The 18,219-nt window shown below is 46.6% G+C and overlaps 1 protein-coding gene across 1 annotated transcript; it reads left to right on the top strand.

Moving 5' to 3' along the window:
• The first annotated feature begins 2,312 nt into the window (after positions 1 to 2,312).
• LOC117987925 (sodium-independent sulfate anion transporter-like) lies at positions 2,313 to 17,692 on the top strand. The gene is made up of 10 exons (XM_034974996.2): positions 2,313 to 6,344; positions 8,033 to 8,203; positions 9,862 to 10,082; positions 11,783 to 11,936; positions 13,223 to 13,387; positions 13,708 to 13,869; positions 14,348 to 14,448; positions 14,873 to 15,061; positions 15,633 to 15,806; positions 16,838 to 17,692. The coding sequence occupies exons 1-10, from the start codon at positions 6,113 to 6,115 to the stop codon at positions 17,078 to 17,080; spliced, it is 1,812 nt and encodes a 603-aa protein (XP_034830887.1). The 5' UTR covers positions 2,313 to 6,112; the 3' UTR covers positions 17,081 to 17,692.
• Positions 17,693 to 18,219: the final 527 nt, after the last annotated feature.

Below are 18,219 nucleotides of genomic sequence, written 5' to 3'. Positions count from 1 at the left end.
CTCAAATAAGGCCTAAGAAAGAGCGACCTCTACCGGTATTGTGCAATACTAGTTGAGTTGACATTTTATAACGATTTTCGTATTTCGTGATTTTTGTCAATAGTCATACAGTTACGAGTTTAGGAATAAAGGTTTGCTCATTTTGAACGTATTGTATTACAACTGATGGATTACCTGGTGACCTGGTGACCTGGTGACCTGGTGACTCATTGTAGCATTGTTGTGTAATTGTAAGTACCTGAGCTTATGAAATTAATGCATTCAAAATGTTGTAATTGAAGAAGTATGTATTGATATGGACTGGACACACACTTGTGACCCGCCACGTGTCGACTCAAATCCTGTCATTTGCGGTGACACCAGAACCCTCAAACAATGCGATGTGTCGGTGGTTCGATACTCGAAAACTATCAGCATTGTCGAGCGCCAAACCATACTAAGCTAACTGGTCGGTAGAATGGTACCACTCCACTGCACTGCTGGCACTACCCCGGCAAGGGTGCATTTACACGTGATGTAGAATGGTACCACTCCACTGCACTGCTGGCACTACCCCGGCAAGGGTGCATTTACACGTGATGTAGAATGGTACCACTCCACTGCACTGCTGGCACTACCCCGGCAAGGGTGCATTTACACGTAATGTAGAATGGTACCACTCCACTGCACTGCTGGCACTACCCCGGCAAGGGTGCATTTACACGTGATGTAGAATGGTACCACTCCACTGCACTGCTGGCACTACCCCGGCAAGGGTGCATTTACACGTGATGTAGAATGGTACCACTCCACTGCACTGCTGGCACTACCCCGGCAAGGGTGCATTTACACGTGATGTAGAATGGTACCACTCCACTGCACTGCTGGCACTACCCCGGCAAGGGTGCATTTACACGTAATGTAGAATGGTACCACTCCACTGCACTGCTGGCACTACCCCGGCAAGGGTGCATTTACACGTGATGTAGAATGGTACCACTCCACTGCACTGCTGGCACTACCCCGGCAAGGGTGCATTTACACGTGATGTAGAATGGTACCACTCCACTGCACTGCTGGCACTACCCCGGCAAGGGTGCATTTACACGTGATGTAGAATGGTACCACTCCACTGCACTGCTGGCACTACCCCGGCAAGGGTGCATTTACACGTGATGTAGAATGGTACCACTCCACTGCACTGCTGGCACTACCCCGGCAAGGGTGCATTTACACGTGATGTAGAATGGTACCACTCCACTGCACTGCTGGCACTACCCCGGGCGAGGGCGCATTTACACGTGATGTAGAATGGTACCACTCCACTGCACTGCTGGCACTACCCCGGCAAGGGTGCATTTACACGTGATGTAGAATGGTACCACTCCACTGCACTGCTGGCACTACCCCGGGCGAGGGCGCATTTACACGTGATGTAGAATGGTACCACTCCACTGCACTGCTGGCACTACCCCGGGCGAGGGCGCATTTACACGTGATATAGAATGGTACCACTCCACTGCACTGCTGGCACTACCCCGGGCGAGGGCGCATTTACACGTGATGTAGAATGGTACCACTCCACTGCACTGCTGGCACTACCCCGGGCGAGGGCGCATTTACACGTGATGTAGAATGGTACCACTCCACTGCACTGTTGGCACTACCCCGGGCGAGGGCGCATTTACACGTGATGTAGAATGGTACCACTCCACTGCACTGCTGGCACTACCCCGGGCGAGGGCGCATTTACACGTGATATAGAATGGTACCACTCCACTGCACTGCTGGCACTACCCCGGGCGAGGGCGCATTTACACGTGATATAGAATGGTACCACTCCACTGCACTGCTGGCACTACCCCGGGCGAGGGCGCATTTACACGTGATGTAGAATGGTACCCCTCCACTGCACTGCTGGCACTACCCCGGGCGAGGGCGCATTTACACGTGATGTAGAATGGTACCACTCCACTGCACTGCTGGCACTACCCCGAGCGAGGGCGCATTTACACGTGATGTAGAATGGTACCACTCCACTGCACTGCTGGCACTACCCCGGGCGAGGGCGCATTTACACGTGATGTAGAATGGTACCACTCCACTGCACTGCTGGCACTACCCCGGGCGAGGGCGCATTTACACGTGATGTAGAATGGTACCACTCCACTGCACTGCTGGCACTACCCCGGGCGAGGGCGCATTTACACGTGATGTAGAATGGTACCACTCCACTGCACTGCTGGCACTACCCCGGGCGAGGGCGCATTTACACGTGATATAGAATGGTACCACTCCACTGCACTGCTGGCACTACCCCGGGCGAGGGCGCATTTACACGTGTTATAGAATGGTACCACTCCACTGCACTGCTGGCACTACCCCGGGCAAGGGTGCATTTACACGTGATATAGAATGGTACCACTCCACTGCACTGCTGGCACTACCCCGGGCGAGGGCGCATTTACACGTGATATAGAATGGTACCACTCCACTGCACTGCTGGCACTACCCCGGGCGAGGGCGCATTTACACGTGATATAGAATGGTACCACTCCACTGCACTGCTGGCACTACCCTGGGCAAGGGTGCATTTACACGTGATATAGAATGGTACCACTCCACTGCACTGCTGGCACTACCCCGGGCGAGGGCGCATTTACACGTGATATAGAATGGTACCACTCCACTGCACTGCTGGCACTACCCCGGGCGAGGGCGCATTTACACGTGATATAGAATGGTACCACTCCACTGCACTGCTGGCACTACCCTGGGCAAGGGTGCATTTACACGTGATATAGAATGGTACCACTCCACTGCACTGCTGGCACTACCCCGGGCGAGGGCGCATTTACACGTGATATAGAATGGTACCACTCCACTGCACTGCTGGCACTACCCCGGGCGAGGGCGCATTTACACGTGATATAGAATAACGAGTATTGTAGAGTCTATGGTTACAAATAAATATGTAATGTTTTTCAATTAAACACGTTTTTAATTTTCGCAATCCGTAATCCGATATGAGCTATAAAATTGTGTAGAATTTCAACAAAACCATAACATTTAGCATTATTTACATGTTATAAATATTTATCGCCACTAGGTAAGTATCATAAGAGAGTAATCGTCAGTCTGTTCGTGCGTCACAGACAGACGCCACAGATGTCTGCAGTAGGTAAGGTAGCGGGCAACCTGCAGATTTGGGTAAAAGTACCTAGGTAGGTACCAATACCAACTAACTTTTATCAAAATCGATTTACCGTAACTTGGAGTACTTTTTGACGTTAGATATAACAATATGTGAGCTTGTACCTGCGCAGTGGGCGTCTTACCGATCTATTCGGTAGATTCAGAAAAGCTTGCAATAATTTCGGTGTTGTAGAAAAGTACAACAAACAATGTACTCAAGCGCAGACACATCGCCTCCACTGCCTCCAGGGCTCTGCACCTGCCGCCTCAGAGCAGGGGGGGGGGGGCGAGTGCAGGGCAACCTTAGCGACGTGCTCTGGACACGACACGGAGCGCACCTGCGTGCGGACGACGCTACCGCCCAGCTGTTGGGCTGTCCGTATTGGGTGGTTGGGCTGACCGACGACTCGAGAAGAGGAAGTAGTAGATAAGGGATATAAAACAATCCTGTTACTACACTTTGAATCACAAATAGAAAAGTAAGAACAATAATTACTTCTACTACTATTGCAGTAGTAGCAAACACAATCAAATTACTACTAGCAGTAGGATTAGTACAGTACAGTCGGTCTCAACGACGGAGACAACGCTCTACGAAACCGCTCTCTTTCTAAAGGTCGATGTGTATTATTTTCTGCCGCATACCTACTGTAGTAGCAGGTAGACAAACGGAATGAGAACGGGCGAAGCCGAGACCACGAGTTTGTTTATTTTTGTAATCATAAAGTAAGATGTGTTTAATCTAATGATATGATCTGTAAAATTCAAATTAGCATGAATTAATAAACAATTATTATCATAGTAGGTAAAACAGCAAAAAAATATGATATCGGCCATGTAACATGTTGCCTGTTGCCTGTCGCCTGTCGCCTGTCGCCTGTCGCCTGTCGCCAACAAACGTCGGAACAACGCCGGCGCGTCTTCTAAACTCGTATATTTACATAAAGTTGATGCTATCAGCAACTTTAGTCTTAGTGTTTAGTACTTTTATTTCAAAAGCACGTGATTATTCAAATAAAAGTCATAAATTTCAACAAACAGCCATCAGGGACAAGATATTCTTCTCTTCTATCTGCATAGTATCCAATATCAGCTTACTGTTGTTTTGTTCATCCGGCAAATATGAATAAATCAAATCCCACTAATGATGGCTCCAGTTCGTAGCGCCGCGCCGTAGGCGGAACACCACAGTAGAGGCTTTTTGTATGTAATACAAACATTTTGTTTTCTATTCCGATAGGTAATAAAGAAAGAAAGAAAGACGTTTATTTGTTAACTGTGGCACACATCACAGGTTATAGCTAAGAGTTGGTTGCCGCGGTTCCCCGGAATAGACTGTCATGTGTGGGTTGCGGCACAACCCGAGAGGTGCCATCACTGTATGCTGCGATACACGAGACCATACAGCGCTGATCTTCAGCCAGGACCCTGAACCGGGTGACGCGGTGACGCGGTGACGTCACACAAAATATGTAACCAACTTACGACATACACACATACAAGTTAGCTCTACTGTGATTCGCTAACTCAGTGACTAACACTGAATCATTGCCACCGAAGTTGATTGGTTCTACATTGCTGCTTCACTGGGTGATATTCAAATATTTTTTCGTAGAAAACCTTCAACGGATTAAAAAATGAGATCGGTGGCTATCATTCAGTGTTACGCACTGAGTTAGCGAATCACCTCGCTGGACTGCGATCTCGCGTTGTGGTGATGGAGTCCTGATGCAGTCTAACATGGAAGAGGTATACCCATACCAAAGGCGCATGGGTTTAATGAAAACTGCCATATCCCTTCCAGGTTAGCCCTCTTCCATCTTAGACTGCATCATCACTTACCACCACGTGAGATTGCAGTCAAGGGCTAACTTATAATCGATAAAAAATGTATGCCCTACTAGTCTCCCCCCCATACCCATCCGGACGCTAAACTAGTACTATTTACTGAGTAGTACCTACCTACCTCTAGCGGCAAACAATAGCTAACCTAGTACTACCCTTGATACGGGTGTTTGATCAAGCGTTACACAGGCACCTTGGTACCTACCTACTTAGTTCTCATTCTGATATCAAAATAGTGCTATCTCTATAATAAATAGGTACCTACAGAGTTCAGTTCCGCCCAGGTTCCTTTAATTTCAGCAACAAACGAAAAAAAATTTAATAAAAAAAACCCGACTTCAATAACCACAAATTACAAAAGTAAACAATTTTTTTTTATTTTTTTTATTTAACAATTTTAGTGGCCCCGTTGTATTTGAATACATGTAGGTAAGTAAGTAGGTACTGTGCCTACTAATTACTAGGCAGTAGGTACAGTTTACTAAGCTATTACACGGATCTTATCCATTGAGGATTTCTGTTCTCCATCTCCGAAGTTTTTTTTTTTTTTTTTTTTTCAATTTTATCACTAGGTGTAGATGAAGGTTAAAGGTTAGCTTAACATAACACTATCACAATAGGTACATTCACAATCGTATCGTGTCGTTTGCTCAGCGACTAGCGACTAGCGACGTCGCGTGTCGCCGCGCGCCGCGCGCCGCCCGGAGGACGGAGGACGGAGGACGGGTTCCCTCCGACATAAAGATAATGAGCAAGACGCATCTCGGTAGTCCTGCGGCAAGCGGCAACCCGCGCGGTCTTACCTTGCCAGCTGCTGCGGCAACACGCTCTACTTGCCTGCTCCCTGCTCCCTGCTCCCTGCTCCTTGCTCCCTGCTCCCTGCTCCCTGCTCCCTGCTCCCTGCTCCCTGCTCCCTGCTCCCTGCTCCCTGCTCTTCTGTGGAAGACTACAAGCTTTTTCATTACTGAACTAAAATATTACGGTATCGTTTGTTACTAAACGAGGTTTCTGAACTGCCCGTCGGGTTGAGTGTGATCTTGGATCCAGTCGACATCACCTAGTTCCTGCTCGGGTCGGAGAAGGTCGTCAGTCGATGGAGGAGGAAGAAGTCCCCTTCCCGTGCTCGCTGCAGCAGCAACGCTGGCGCGGCGCGCTCGGACGGCGCCTGCCCGTGCTGCGCTGGGCGCCGCGGTACGACCGCGTCGAGGCCGTGGCGGACGCCGTGGCCGGCATCACGCTGGGCCTGACGCTGGTGCCGCAGAGCATCGCGTACGCCTCGCTGGCCAACCTGCCCGTGCAGTACGGGCTGTACTCGGCGTTCGTCGGTAAGTGACACTATTGACTGTGCCATACTGGTGCGTGATATTACTAAAGAGGCTCGAAAGCCTCAGACTCCTAGTCTTATACTTAAATACTTACCTACAGGCTTGGAACGGCCTGACTGACCCCGCAGCCCGCAGCCCGCTGTGGTCTGCTATTTAGTGATTGCTGTCTGTCTACAAACAGAAAAACCTTAGCATATTTATTTTGATCTTAAGTCGTACATCATAAGTAGTAGGTAGGTACCTACTTAGGTAATCATGTTCTCAAATGTCAAATGGACATCGTGACTTGAAGCTTTAAACTTAATAATTTTTATCTAAAGTACATAATTTTAGATAAAAACACTAATTATTGTGCACTGTGACCCCGCCCTCGCCCCCGCCCCCGCCCCCGCCCGCGCCAGATCAGACGTTCCGTGTTTCGTCGCAGTTCGCACAGGCCACAGACTCGCAGCAAGATTCAAGTCACATTTACAAAAAATATTAAGACGAGTACCTACTCTACCTACCTAATCATAACTGAAACAAAAAAAACCCGGCCAAGTGCGAGTCAGGCTCGCGCAACGAGAGTTCCGTACTACAGTCGTATTTTTTCGACATTTTGGACGATAATTCGATAACGCATAAAAATAAATAAAAATCTGTTTTAGAATGTACAGGTGAAGACCTTTCATAATGATACCTCCCTTGATATAGTTATCTCACTTCGAAAGTTGAAAATACTAATTATTAGTTCATGACCACAATTTAATTTTGTTTGTCTGATGTAACCACAAATTTACGGTTTTCAGATTATTCCCCGAATGTCAGCTATAAGACCTACCTACCTGCCAAATTTCATGATTCTAGGGCAACGGGAAGTACCCTGTAGGTTTCTTGACAGACAGACAACAAAGTGAGCCTATAAGGGTTCTGTTTTTCCTTTTGATGTACGGAACCCTAAAAATTAAGTAGGTAAGTACCTATTCAAATATTACGTAAGTAGGTGTAACTTTTTAATGGACATGGCATCCTCAACCTTTATTTATGCTATGGATGGATGAAGCGGTGGTAGCCTGTAGCCTGGTGGTTCAGGTGTCGGCTTCCAGTCGGAGGGTCCGGGCTTCGATCTCTAACCTCGAGCCCCTTTCACTTGTCGGAGTTATGTGCGTTTTAAGGAATTACCTACCACTTGCTTTAACGGTGAAGGAAAACCTGTTTGCCTGAGAGTTCGGCATAATGTTCTCAAAAGTGTGTGCAATCAGTCTGCCAATCCTTACTTTACGAGCGTGGTGGACTGTGGCTTAAATATAGGATAGGTTGATGATGATAGGTATAGGTACTTACAATCTTCTTCCATGAACCAGGCAATAATTCATCCATCCAGGGTATCCAGTATTATTGCTGTGGTGTCTATTGTTTTAAGTCCCGCAAATTGCTAATGCGCGTGGCCGCCATTTTAGTGACGTCAGCACTAGACTGAAGTTTCGAGCTGATGGTATATTGTTATTTCGGCTCACGTCAAAATGACGTCATTTCGATGTTAATGAGACATGGTTCCAGCGTAATAGCAATTTGCGGGACTTATATCATCCTACTTATGCCGCATCCTATTGTTCCCCATCCGCCGCTAGCACAGCTCAGCTCTCTACTTGTAATCCAACAAGGCTGGGTTCCGTCAGCTTGGCTGTACGAGCATGTGTTGTACGCAGGCACGATGCTGTACGTGGCGCTGGGCACGGTCAAGGAGGTGTCCATCGGCCCCACCAGCCTCATGGCGCTGCTGACGCTGCACACCTGCCGCGACCTGCCCGTGGACTGCGTGGTGCTGCTCACCTTCCTCGCCGGCTGCCTCGTGCTGCTGATGGGGCTGCTGAGGCTCGGTGAGTGCTCATCACACGTGCGCTCTGATGCTGCAATCAGGTTAATGCGATATCACGTCATGTTTTATGATAAATTGAAAAACATGACTGCAGTTATCATATTGAACTCTATTAAATTTTTTTTGGCAAGTGTCACTCTGAATGATGTAAGGATTCTAATGATTACCTTATACCTACATCCGGATCTGTTCAGACATTCGAGAGTTATGGTGGAGTAAAGAACCTCACACGCATACATACATAAATCCTGAAAACGTTACACTCGTTTTTTTATAATCAAAACCAATTAATAATCGTGAAGAGCAAAATGTTTGCACAGCATTCTTTAATATTCTAATGTGCCAGTGAACACTGAAGTCATGAAAACCGCGCCTTGCTCTACGATACAGCCACAGGGGCCAAGCATTCTGATAACTCTCAGAACGTCCGGGCTGTTACCGTCTTGTACCTACAGATATTATCGTAAGATACTTTTGGCACAATAACATACTTCGGGTCACTGCTAACATACGAGTAACTGTACTTGCGCAGACCATCTCTCGCAGTCACAGCTAATTTCTCAGCCGCCAAAAAGATTGAATCGAACTGTTCAATGACGTCCCACGGTTCCACGGGTTCCGCTAAATTCTCTCAAACAAATATCTTTTTCATACAATTCAAACTTGATTCAGGAGTTAAGTATGAGAAACTGATTAAGAAAATCGAGACGAAAGCCGTGTACGTGGTTCTTATAAAACCACACATTAGATTCTTAGAATAGACGTTTCAGCAGCATTCGATTTCCAAAGCAAGTGTCTAGTTTACGAGAAAAATAATAGAATTCATTTTGAATACACCAAACTTGCACAAAAGTTCCCAAGTCGAACCCATTGTCATATCTAGAGTATATTTCTATGTTATACAAATATCTACCAACAAATAAATAAATTAAACTATGTAGTTTTATTTACTTAACTACTTACCCGTATTTTTTGAACTGGTTGAGAGCAATAAATGATAAGCTGTCGTCTCGTTACACCACACACCTAGAGACCTGTAACAGAAGCATCTAATCATATTTACATACTTAGTTTAGGAAATGTTTAATTAATGCTCAACTGAATTAAACGCGACTCGAACCTTGAGATGTTGGCAGCATTGTTTACAATTATCATACTATGTAAGATATATTGATAGAGTCTATAGGAAAACTGAATCAGCACTTAAACGTTTTTCTATTTCCCTACAGATATTATGACTTGGTAGACTTCAAACTGTAGATACTTAGGTATGTTTAAATGCCGAAAAGTTTCAATAATCTGCTTTTATTGTTCAGAATTCCTGTTTGTTTATTGAGAACTCTACGTGTATAGATAACATTCCCTTGTATATACTGATACCTAAGGGTCGGCTTCAAGGATATTGTCGCTGATGAAGTGTGACTGTGTGGTTACACTGTACGTGGCAGGTGTACTTCTTGGATCATGAGTGCTTTTTTAAAAGTTTCATCGGAATTATTTGTTCACTTTCTAACTAAGCATAAAGCTTATGCTAAGTGGGTCTTGGGATTGCCTACGAGTTGAACTACCCACTTTTGAATTCGATCAAACGGAAGAAGTCGGTATTTAACTAATAAACCAATGGTATTATGCATGAACGAATTCGACGTCATCGTCCAGGGTTCCTGGTAGACCTGATCTCGCCCTCGGTGACGATTGGCTTCACGTCGGCCACGGCGGTGATCATCGTGGTGGCGCAGCTCAAGGGGCTGCTGGGGCTGAGCTTCGTGGCGGAGTCGCCCTTCGACAACGTGCGCCTCATCGTGCAGCACTGGGGGCACGTGCGGCTGCCGGACTGCGCGCTGGCTGCAGGCTGCTGTGCTGTGCTGCTGGCGCTGCGGGTGAGTAACGAAGGAACCTCGACTACTCTCTCGTAGAGACTTCCCTAAACCGACCTAGGCAAGTCTATTATTGACAAAGAGTTCAGCCGTCGCGTCGTACTTAATTCGACAGGACAGCGGCGTCCCTTCGAGAGTTCTCGACCAAAATTTCTCAGTGCCAGAAGACAAGACTTCGAGAAGAAGAAGTTTTGCCCGTGATGACATATGACTTTGAGACATACTTAGTCGCTAACTATGGACCCCAGGAGAAAGCTCACAGTCACTCGGCGGGATATGGTAGAAGTTTCAGTAAATAGGAATGTTATCAAATTAAAAATAAGCAGATCCCTAGAGGAACAAAAGCGACAAATTCAACATTATTTATCGCGTGGAAATTTTGTACCTTTTGCCTCGACCAGGTTTTTAGGTGGCAGTTCTCCTGTTGCCGCTTGTGCTTAGATACTCGTAAGTCAAGCTGCGCGCGCTGTTGTTATGTTATGCTGATGTTATTGAAGCAAAGAGGACGAGAATTCTTCTGCACCTAACCAACTGGGTTTCACCAGATTCTTGTAGAACTAAAACCCCATCTAACTCGATAACTCTCAGCGTGAAGGAGGTTCCGAAAGGGTTCCGAGATCTCCTTAAAATGCTAGTTGAACCTGCCAAATCACTGCTGGCTCATCGCTGGGTACGTCTATGAGATCAGGAAGGGCCACGCAATAAATATTGATTGAATAGGTCGTCAGGTAAAACCACATTTTTTTAAAAACAAGTAAAGATGAAGGTTAGTAAGGTAGGCATATATTCTGTATATCGTCATTACTGTACCTACCTAGAACGAAAACCGCACGGAAACTAATAAATTAAACATAAAAAGTTCGTGATAATGATAAGCGGTGATTTATGTACCTACTTGAATAATCTTTTTACACACTAGGTCTTACAATTGTAAGCTAAACATAATATTGTTATTATAATCAGTTCATTTCATTTATTTGCACAGATTGAGGAAGCATATGGGGTGATATTGATATGATCGTTTGTCTGACGAGGAGGAGGAAAACACGTACCTTCATTAGTTAAAAATTAAATTGAAAAAACAAACGAGCCACCTTATTGGCTGGGCAACCCACCACCACCCATGGCCCCACCAACCTTGCGGGTATATGGGCCGAAACGCGGGAGGGTGCCCGTTCGGTACTTGCTCGGTGGCTCTTTCCCGGGGCGCCTTCTTGACTCCCTACAAGTTCTTTCCTTTCTGCTTCCTTGTCCCCATTATGTCACTCTCCCCATTCTGGGGCAGACGTCACAGATACGGGAGATTCCCGTCGCCGTTCGTGGTATCTCCTGTTTCCCACATCCTCTCCTGTCATTGCGTATCTGGATACCTAACTCTCGCTTCCCTCCTCTGAGCTCGTCGCGTCGTCGTCATCCTCCTCGCTTCCTTCCTCTTCCTCTTCCTGCTCTCCGCGTCCTCTTCTCCGTCGTCGCTGCCGCACTTCGGAGTATTGGCTGGGCAGCGCCGAGCGCGTATTATTGCCTATAATATGAGTGAGCGAGACGGAGTACGATATTGCTTCAGTTGGGGACCGGGGTGCCGGGGTGCCGGGGTGCCGGGGTGCCGGGGTGCCGGGGTGCCGGGGTGCCGGGGTGTTCCACATAAAGGTTACACGCACTAATACTTTTTAGAGTAAAACGTACAATGTTCTGGTCGTCCGCAGAAGCTGAAGGACCTCCCGGTGGGTGCCAAGCGGCACCGGCTCAAGAAGCTGCTGTGGCTGGTGTCCATCGCGCGCAACGCGCTGGTGGTGCTGGGGGCGTCCACCGCCGCCTACTGCACCTACGACGCCGCCCAGCCGCTGTTCAAGCTCTCCGGTATGCCTCCGACTTGACCTGACGTGAAAAGGAAACCCTATAATGTAGCCGTCCGTCACAACTGCATTTTATCTGAAATCTGAATCATTTATTTTTATTCATCATCATTATCATCAACAACCCATGGCCAGCTCACTACTGAGTACGGGTCTCCGTTTAGAATTAGAAGGGTTTGACCGTAGTCCAACGATGGTCAAGTGTGGATTGGCAGACTTCACACATCGAGAGCATTATGGAGAATTCTCAGGCATGCCGGTTTCCTAACGATGTTTTCTTTCACCGGTAAAGCAAATGATACTTATTTAATTGATTATTTAAAACGCAAAAAATCAGAAAAGTTAGAGGTGCGTGCCTCGATGCCCGAATACGAGGCCGACATCTCCACCAGTGAGCTATCATCGCTTATGTGCTTAGTATTTTGAATCTTTATATTCTTTGTTTATTGTTTGTTTTAAAATCGGTTGGTTACTAATTGGATAACTCGATATCAACAGCGGCATCGAGTGCGACCTCGCTAGTCTAACTATAATATAATCGTTCATGTTCAACTGTCATTTGGCTTCCGTATCTAAATAATAAAGTAAAATTATACTATTTATTTATTACACAATGGTTCAATTTCATACAATTAAATAAATAGGTACATAATTATAATTAAATACCTAGTTGAATGGTCTAGCACTTTATCTCCGGCAATATTAGTACTGCAACATGTCTATTAGAGAGAGAGCCAGCCGCCATGATCAAAACTTCATAGTCGCTGATTGTTCCTTCCTGTGTTGGAGACAAAACGCAGAGAAACTTTCAGCTTTTATAAAATAACTAGATGATGCCCGCGACTAGACTTCGTCCGCGTGGATTTAGGTTTTTAATAATCCCGTGGGAACTCTTTGATTTTCCGGGATAAAAAGTAGCCTATGTCCTTCCCCGGGATGAAAGCTATCGCTGTACCAAATTTCGTCAAAATCGGTTGAACGGTTGAGCCGTGAAAAGCTAGCAGGCAGACAGACAGACACACTTTCGCATTTATAATATTAGTATGGATGAAGGTCTGGCACGCGCCGGCTGTAGCCATGCCAGAAAATTCGCGAAATTCTGCTCCCTTCCGAGAGTGTGCTTGCCTGATTATAATTATTTCTACGTCAACCACTTGACTGATTTTAACAAAGAAAAGCTTTTTGAAGTCGTGGAATCAGATATTTTTTCACTTTAAAAAATCCCTTTAATTTGATGAGCGAAGATAGATTTAATCCATTTTCAGTCGTAACTCAGACCTATGTGTTCAGGTAAAGTGGAGTCTGGCTTGCCCAAGTTCGGCCTGCCCCCGTTCAGCACGACGATGGGCAACCAGACCCTGGGCTTCTTCGAGATGGTGGAGCGCCTCGGCTCCGGTCTAGCCGTGCTGCCGCTCGTCATGGTGCTGGCCAACATCGCCATCGCCAAGGCTTTCAGTGAGTACTGAACACTATCCGTACCCTTCTACCAGAGGAATATTATTAAGACCGATTTTTTTCGAAAATATTAGCGAGTAATTCTGTTTTCGGAATGGCAGCACGTAAGGGCCTTAGGTGACGTTTCCACGCGCGTTAAATTTTAACCGTTTGTTATGTAAATGGACCTAAACAATGCTTTCCTGTCGTGTCGTATCGTGACGCTCGACACAAAATCAGACAAATACTGCAGCATTACGCTGAGTTGAGGCAGCTGTATTTTTTCCTTGTATTATTAGTTAAATAGACCTTTATTAATTTACTTATTCCCGTGTTGCCAGCCGTGGGCGGGCGCGTGGACGCGACGCAGGAGATGCTGACGCTGGGCGTGTGCAACATCGTGGGCGCCTTCGTGCGCGCCATGCCCACGTGCGGCGCCTTCACGCGCTCCGCCGTCTCGCACTCGTCCGGCGTGCGCACGCCCGCCGCCGGACTCTACTCCGGTTAGTATTATTTTCTCTTTCTTTTCCTCGCTGTCCTTCTCTGTCTATCTCTCTTTGCGTCTGTTATGACACGGCTCCACTATCAGGATTCGGCAAATGCTGACCCAACACCGAACTACACTTGGATTTGCACAAATTAACGGGACGGTATGACAGACGGCGGCCAGTCAATTCGCGATATCACGAATCATACTTTGTCAAATCAAGACAGTGGGACTGAACCATTACTAAAGCTCGTGATCCCCCGAGGGTGAATGATCCTCTTGTGGACAATGTCACGGGTCTTTGTGACGGCGTGAGCTTTGTGGGTGTTGGCATCGCGAGCGGCGCCGACTCGGTCTGAACAACACATCAAGCTTCGTCCTCTCATGCGCCATTCGCATTCAGTGGCTTAGCCTACAAGTTCTGACCGATTACAACGACTTTATTATTGATGTGTCGCTCTTCAAGTGACGCCAAGGGTACAATTTGTTTTCAGGCATTATCACCCTGCTGGCTCTCAACTACCTCACGCAATACTTCTTCTTCATCCCCAAGGCGTGCCTGTCCTCCGTGCTCATCTGTGCCGTCGTATTCATGGTAAGAACATCTCAAAGTATATTATGTGGAGTTCTCAGACATACGTCGATCGACTTGATCGATTTTATAGAATCGAAAAGGGCACCAAATAAATCTGATGTCAACTTAATGCAGTTTACCTCAACACTTCAAAGTTCAGGTCAAACAGTTTGTGTGCTGCGGTTGAGGAAATGTATTGGAACCACCGGACGTAAGCTCCGAAAATTAATTCAACTAATTTCAGTCCAAGAGTCCGAAATGGTTTGATAATAAATCTTTTTTACTACCCAAGGCAGCAGTGCTGGTAGGTTGCAAGATTGTGCTAAAAACCAACTGGATTGCCTGACTAGAAAAATTTGAAAATTTCTTAGTAACTCAGTGGGGTGTTCCAATCAATTTTTATTATAAAAAATGGATTCGGAAATGTTTGGTCCGTATTCGCCAGATCGACGTGAGCGGCGTCATCGCGCTGTGGCGCAGCAGCCGGCGCGAGGCTTGTGTCGCTCTGCTGACGCTAGCGGCAGGAGTGACGCTGGGCGTGGAGGCGGCCGTGCTGGGCGGGGCGCTGGCCAGTCTCGCTGTGCTGTTGAGGGATCTGCTGCGGCCGCCGCAGCTGCTGCTGGCCAAGGATAAGGTGAGAGGCGTAGAATCTCTTCAACGTGTGGGTGTACACAAATGTGAGGCATATCGGGAATACTTTTTGCCGACTTGGATTTGTTTGATTCTGGAGAGAGTTTATCTGACTGCAATGGCGAGGAGCAGCACCAGTCGTCTCACGTGCAACGGACGGACAGCGTCCAAATCTGGAAAAAACACTAAGTATAAAGAAGAAAAACATGATCGAAACGTCTCCATCTGTCTACCCTCTATAATACAGGTTATCCAGTATCCTAGCGCAGAGATTAGGGAATCATAAGTAACATATCCGTGTATAGTGTAACATAAATTCCCCACTGCGTGAGATTTGAGGTCAACTGCGGAACGGCACAGACACTGAATTGTCAGGACTCCCTTTCATAACTTCGTACCATGAAATAAATCGATGAATCACTCATTACGCAGGTTGAAGGTCAGCAGAGTTGGTTTTTCATGATATTATTTTTGAATCGTAGTTGTCGTATGGAGCTGCACAACACGCCGACTACGGTCGTTGTTGTCGGTGGAGTGTTTGTGTCACAAGCTGATTGCTAGTGCTGTCTCCGCAGGCCAGCGGCGACGCGGTGCTGCGCGTGCGGCTGCGGCGCGCGCTGGTGTACGTCAACGCGGAGCACGCGGCGGCCGCCGTGCGCGCCGCGCTGGCGTCGCGCGCCGCGCCCGAGCACCGCGCCGTGCTGGTGGACTGCGGCACGCTGGCGCTGCTCGACCATACTGCCGTGCAGGTAATTGCTCTTCCAGACAAACTGTTCACAAAATATGGACTTTTTGTATGCGGGAAATATTACTTATCATAACAATACTTGGACCTTAGTAAAATAAAAATAAAAAAAAATAAAAATCTTTTTTATTCAAATAAACTTTTACTAGTAGGTAGTTTCGAATAGTCGGATGCATCTACCACTGGTTCGGAATGCCTTTCCTACCGAGAAGAACCAACAATAAACTCGGCGGTTGCTCTTCTCAAATATTTGATGTGATGTTGGGAACTGGGCTGGGCTACGATCCAGGGCAGGGGGCAAGCGTCGTCGCGGTGATGTCACTTGCGGTCCTTTTGTCAGAGTTAGTCTCCACGGATGAGTGTTATGACTTGGCATCCAAGCGTGTTCACGATGTACTGGCTCCTGTGCGGTGGCCGGTGTGCGGTGTGCGGTGTGCGGTGTGCCCGCACTTTGTGTAACACCAGGTTCATTGCACGTGTAATGTATCTAGATAAGTAGGTAAATCATGTTTAAACTAAACTATAACAGGTTTAAATGTATTGCTATCCCTTTCTTATACAAGGGTCTCAAACTGTGCATTCTGGAGTCTACATCTCCTGAGGATGCTCTGGTGTCGGAGTGAAATGTACCTACCTTGATAGTGTTCTGTGGTGTTGTGTGTTGGTGGCCTGGTGGGGTGTATTGCTTGTTTTCCCTGCTTTTCTAGTAGTGGAAAGGCGGGTGGTGGTGCATATCTTATGCTGCGCGATGTACCATACATATTTGTCTATTTTGGGGATTATACCTAGCAAATTAAACTTGTGGTTCCTTGTACCTATATCATAGACTTTCGCAAAGAACGGCTGCTTCTATCCAACAAGCTATTTCAGCTATCCCTTTCATTATGCTCTGTGCGGAAGAGGATAGCACTTGAAATACCTGTCAATTTTGTGTAGTTTAGAAATAGTGTACACGATAGTTAGGCACTATATCGCAGCCGCCCGCTCATTGTCCTAAACGAGCCTACCATCATAGTGTCGTATGACATGTTCCAGGTATTAGAGCGGCTGATAGAAGAGCTGGAAGAGCAGGGTCGTCACCTGGTGCTGTACGACGCGGGGCCCGAGGCGCTCAAGGTGCTGCAGCGCGTGCGGCGGCTGGACGCGCGCGCGCTGGCGGCGCGCTCGCTGGCGGCCGCGCTGGCGCTGGCGGCGCAGCCCCCGCCGCGCGCGCCCGCGCCCGCGGCGCCCGAGACGCTGCCGCTGCTCGACAAGAGCCCCGCGCACGAGGAAGTGTGACCCCGACTGACTACCACTGACTGACACATTATTATAAAATTGACTTCCCCACTTGGTACGTAAGAGTTTTTTCGAGCCGTGTCACGTACGTTGCGTCCAGAAGGAGCGTCCGACGCTCTATCTCCCACACACGAAGTTCTTAGACCAGACCGAGGAGTCTCCAGTACGTAGCGTCATCCAGAGGCACTTTTCGTGACGCCTAATAGCCTCTTGTTCAATTTTAATAATAATTAAGTAATACTTAGGTACAAAACCAAAGAGTTACCATAACTGATTATTGTAAGAATGCGAGTCAAATGTTTTGAATAGGTAACTAAAATATTAAGCGTGTTTCTTGTACTCTCATGTGTAGATGTAGTAGGTAGGTACAACATGATCTTTGATCTAAGGAAATCTAGTATTAATAAACTAAGGCATCTATTTAAAATGTTTAAGTATTGCATAGTATATAGGTAATTATTCAAAATAATATGTAAGAACTATTGTTTATTTATTGTTAAGCTATTGATTAACTATTTTTGCAAGAATACTTTTTTGTAAGAATAAAACTTAATAATAGGTTTCATGATAAATTTCACATCTTATTGAAAAATAAATAGATTTATAAATGTTTGATGTTGTATTATTTTTTCCGATACAATTCATACTAAGCTTAATTTCATAACAGTTCTGCTGAGTGCTAATCAGTAGGCTCAACATAACAGTTCTGCTGAGTGCTAATCAGTAGGCTCAACATAACAGTTCTGCTGAGTGCTAATCAGTAGGCTCAACATAACAGTTCTGCTGAGTGCTAATCAGTAGGCTCAACATAATAGTTCTGCTGAGTGCTAATCAGTAGGCTCAACATAACAGTTCTGCTGAGTGCTAATCAGTAGGCTCAACATAACAGTTCTGCTGAGTGCTAATCAGTAGGCTCAACATAACAGTTCTGCTGAGTGCTAATCAGTAGGCTCAACATAACAGTTCTGCTGAGTGCTATCAGTAGGCTCAACATAACAGTTCTGCTGAGTGCTAATCAGTAGGCTCAACATAACAGTTCTGCTGAGTGCTAATCAGTAGGCTCAACATAACAGTTCTGCTGAGTGCTAATCAGTAGGCTCAACATAATAGTTCTGCTGAGTGCTAATCAGTAGGCTCAA

Source organism: Maniola hyperantus, chromosome 13 (assembly GCF_902806685.2).
Source record: "Maniola hyperantus chromosome 13, iAphHyp1.2, whole genome shotgun sequence".
NCBI lineage: Eukaryota > Metazoa > Arthropoda > Insecta > Lepidoptera > Nymphalidae > Maniola > Maniola hyperantus.
Note: the sequence above shows the minus strand (reverse complement) of the source record. Positions and strands in the feature narration are given on the sequence as shown.

Bases quoted from the DNA above. Each gene is read 5' to 3' on its own strand.
- LOC117987925 (XM_034974996.2), top strand. From the start codon at position 6,113: ATGGAGGAGGAAGAAGTCCCCTTCCCGTGCTCGCTGCAGCAGCAACGC. The intron at 14,449-14,872 runs GTAAGAACATCT...CGTATTCGCCAG, and splicing joins TCTGTGCCGTCGTATTCATG to ATCGACGTGAGCGGCGTCAT. The intron at 15,062-15,632 runs GTGAGAGGCGTA...CTGTCTCCGCAG, and splicing joins TGCTGCTGGCCAAGGATAAG to GCCAGCGGCGACGCGGTGCT.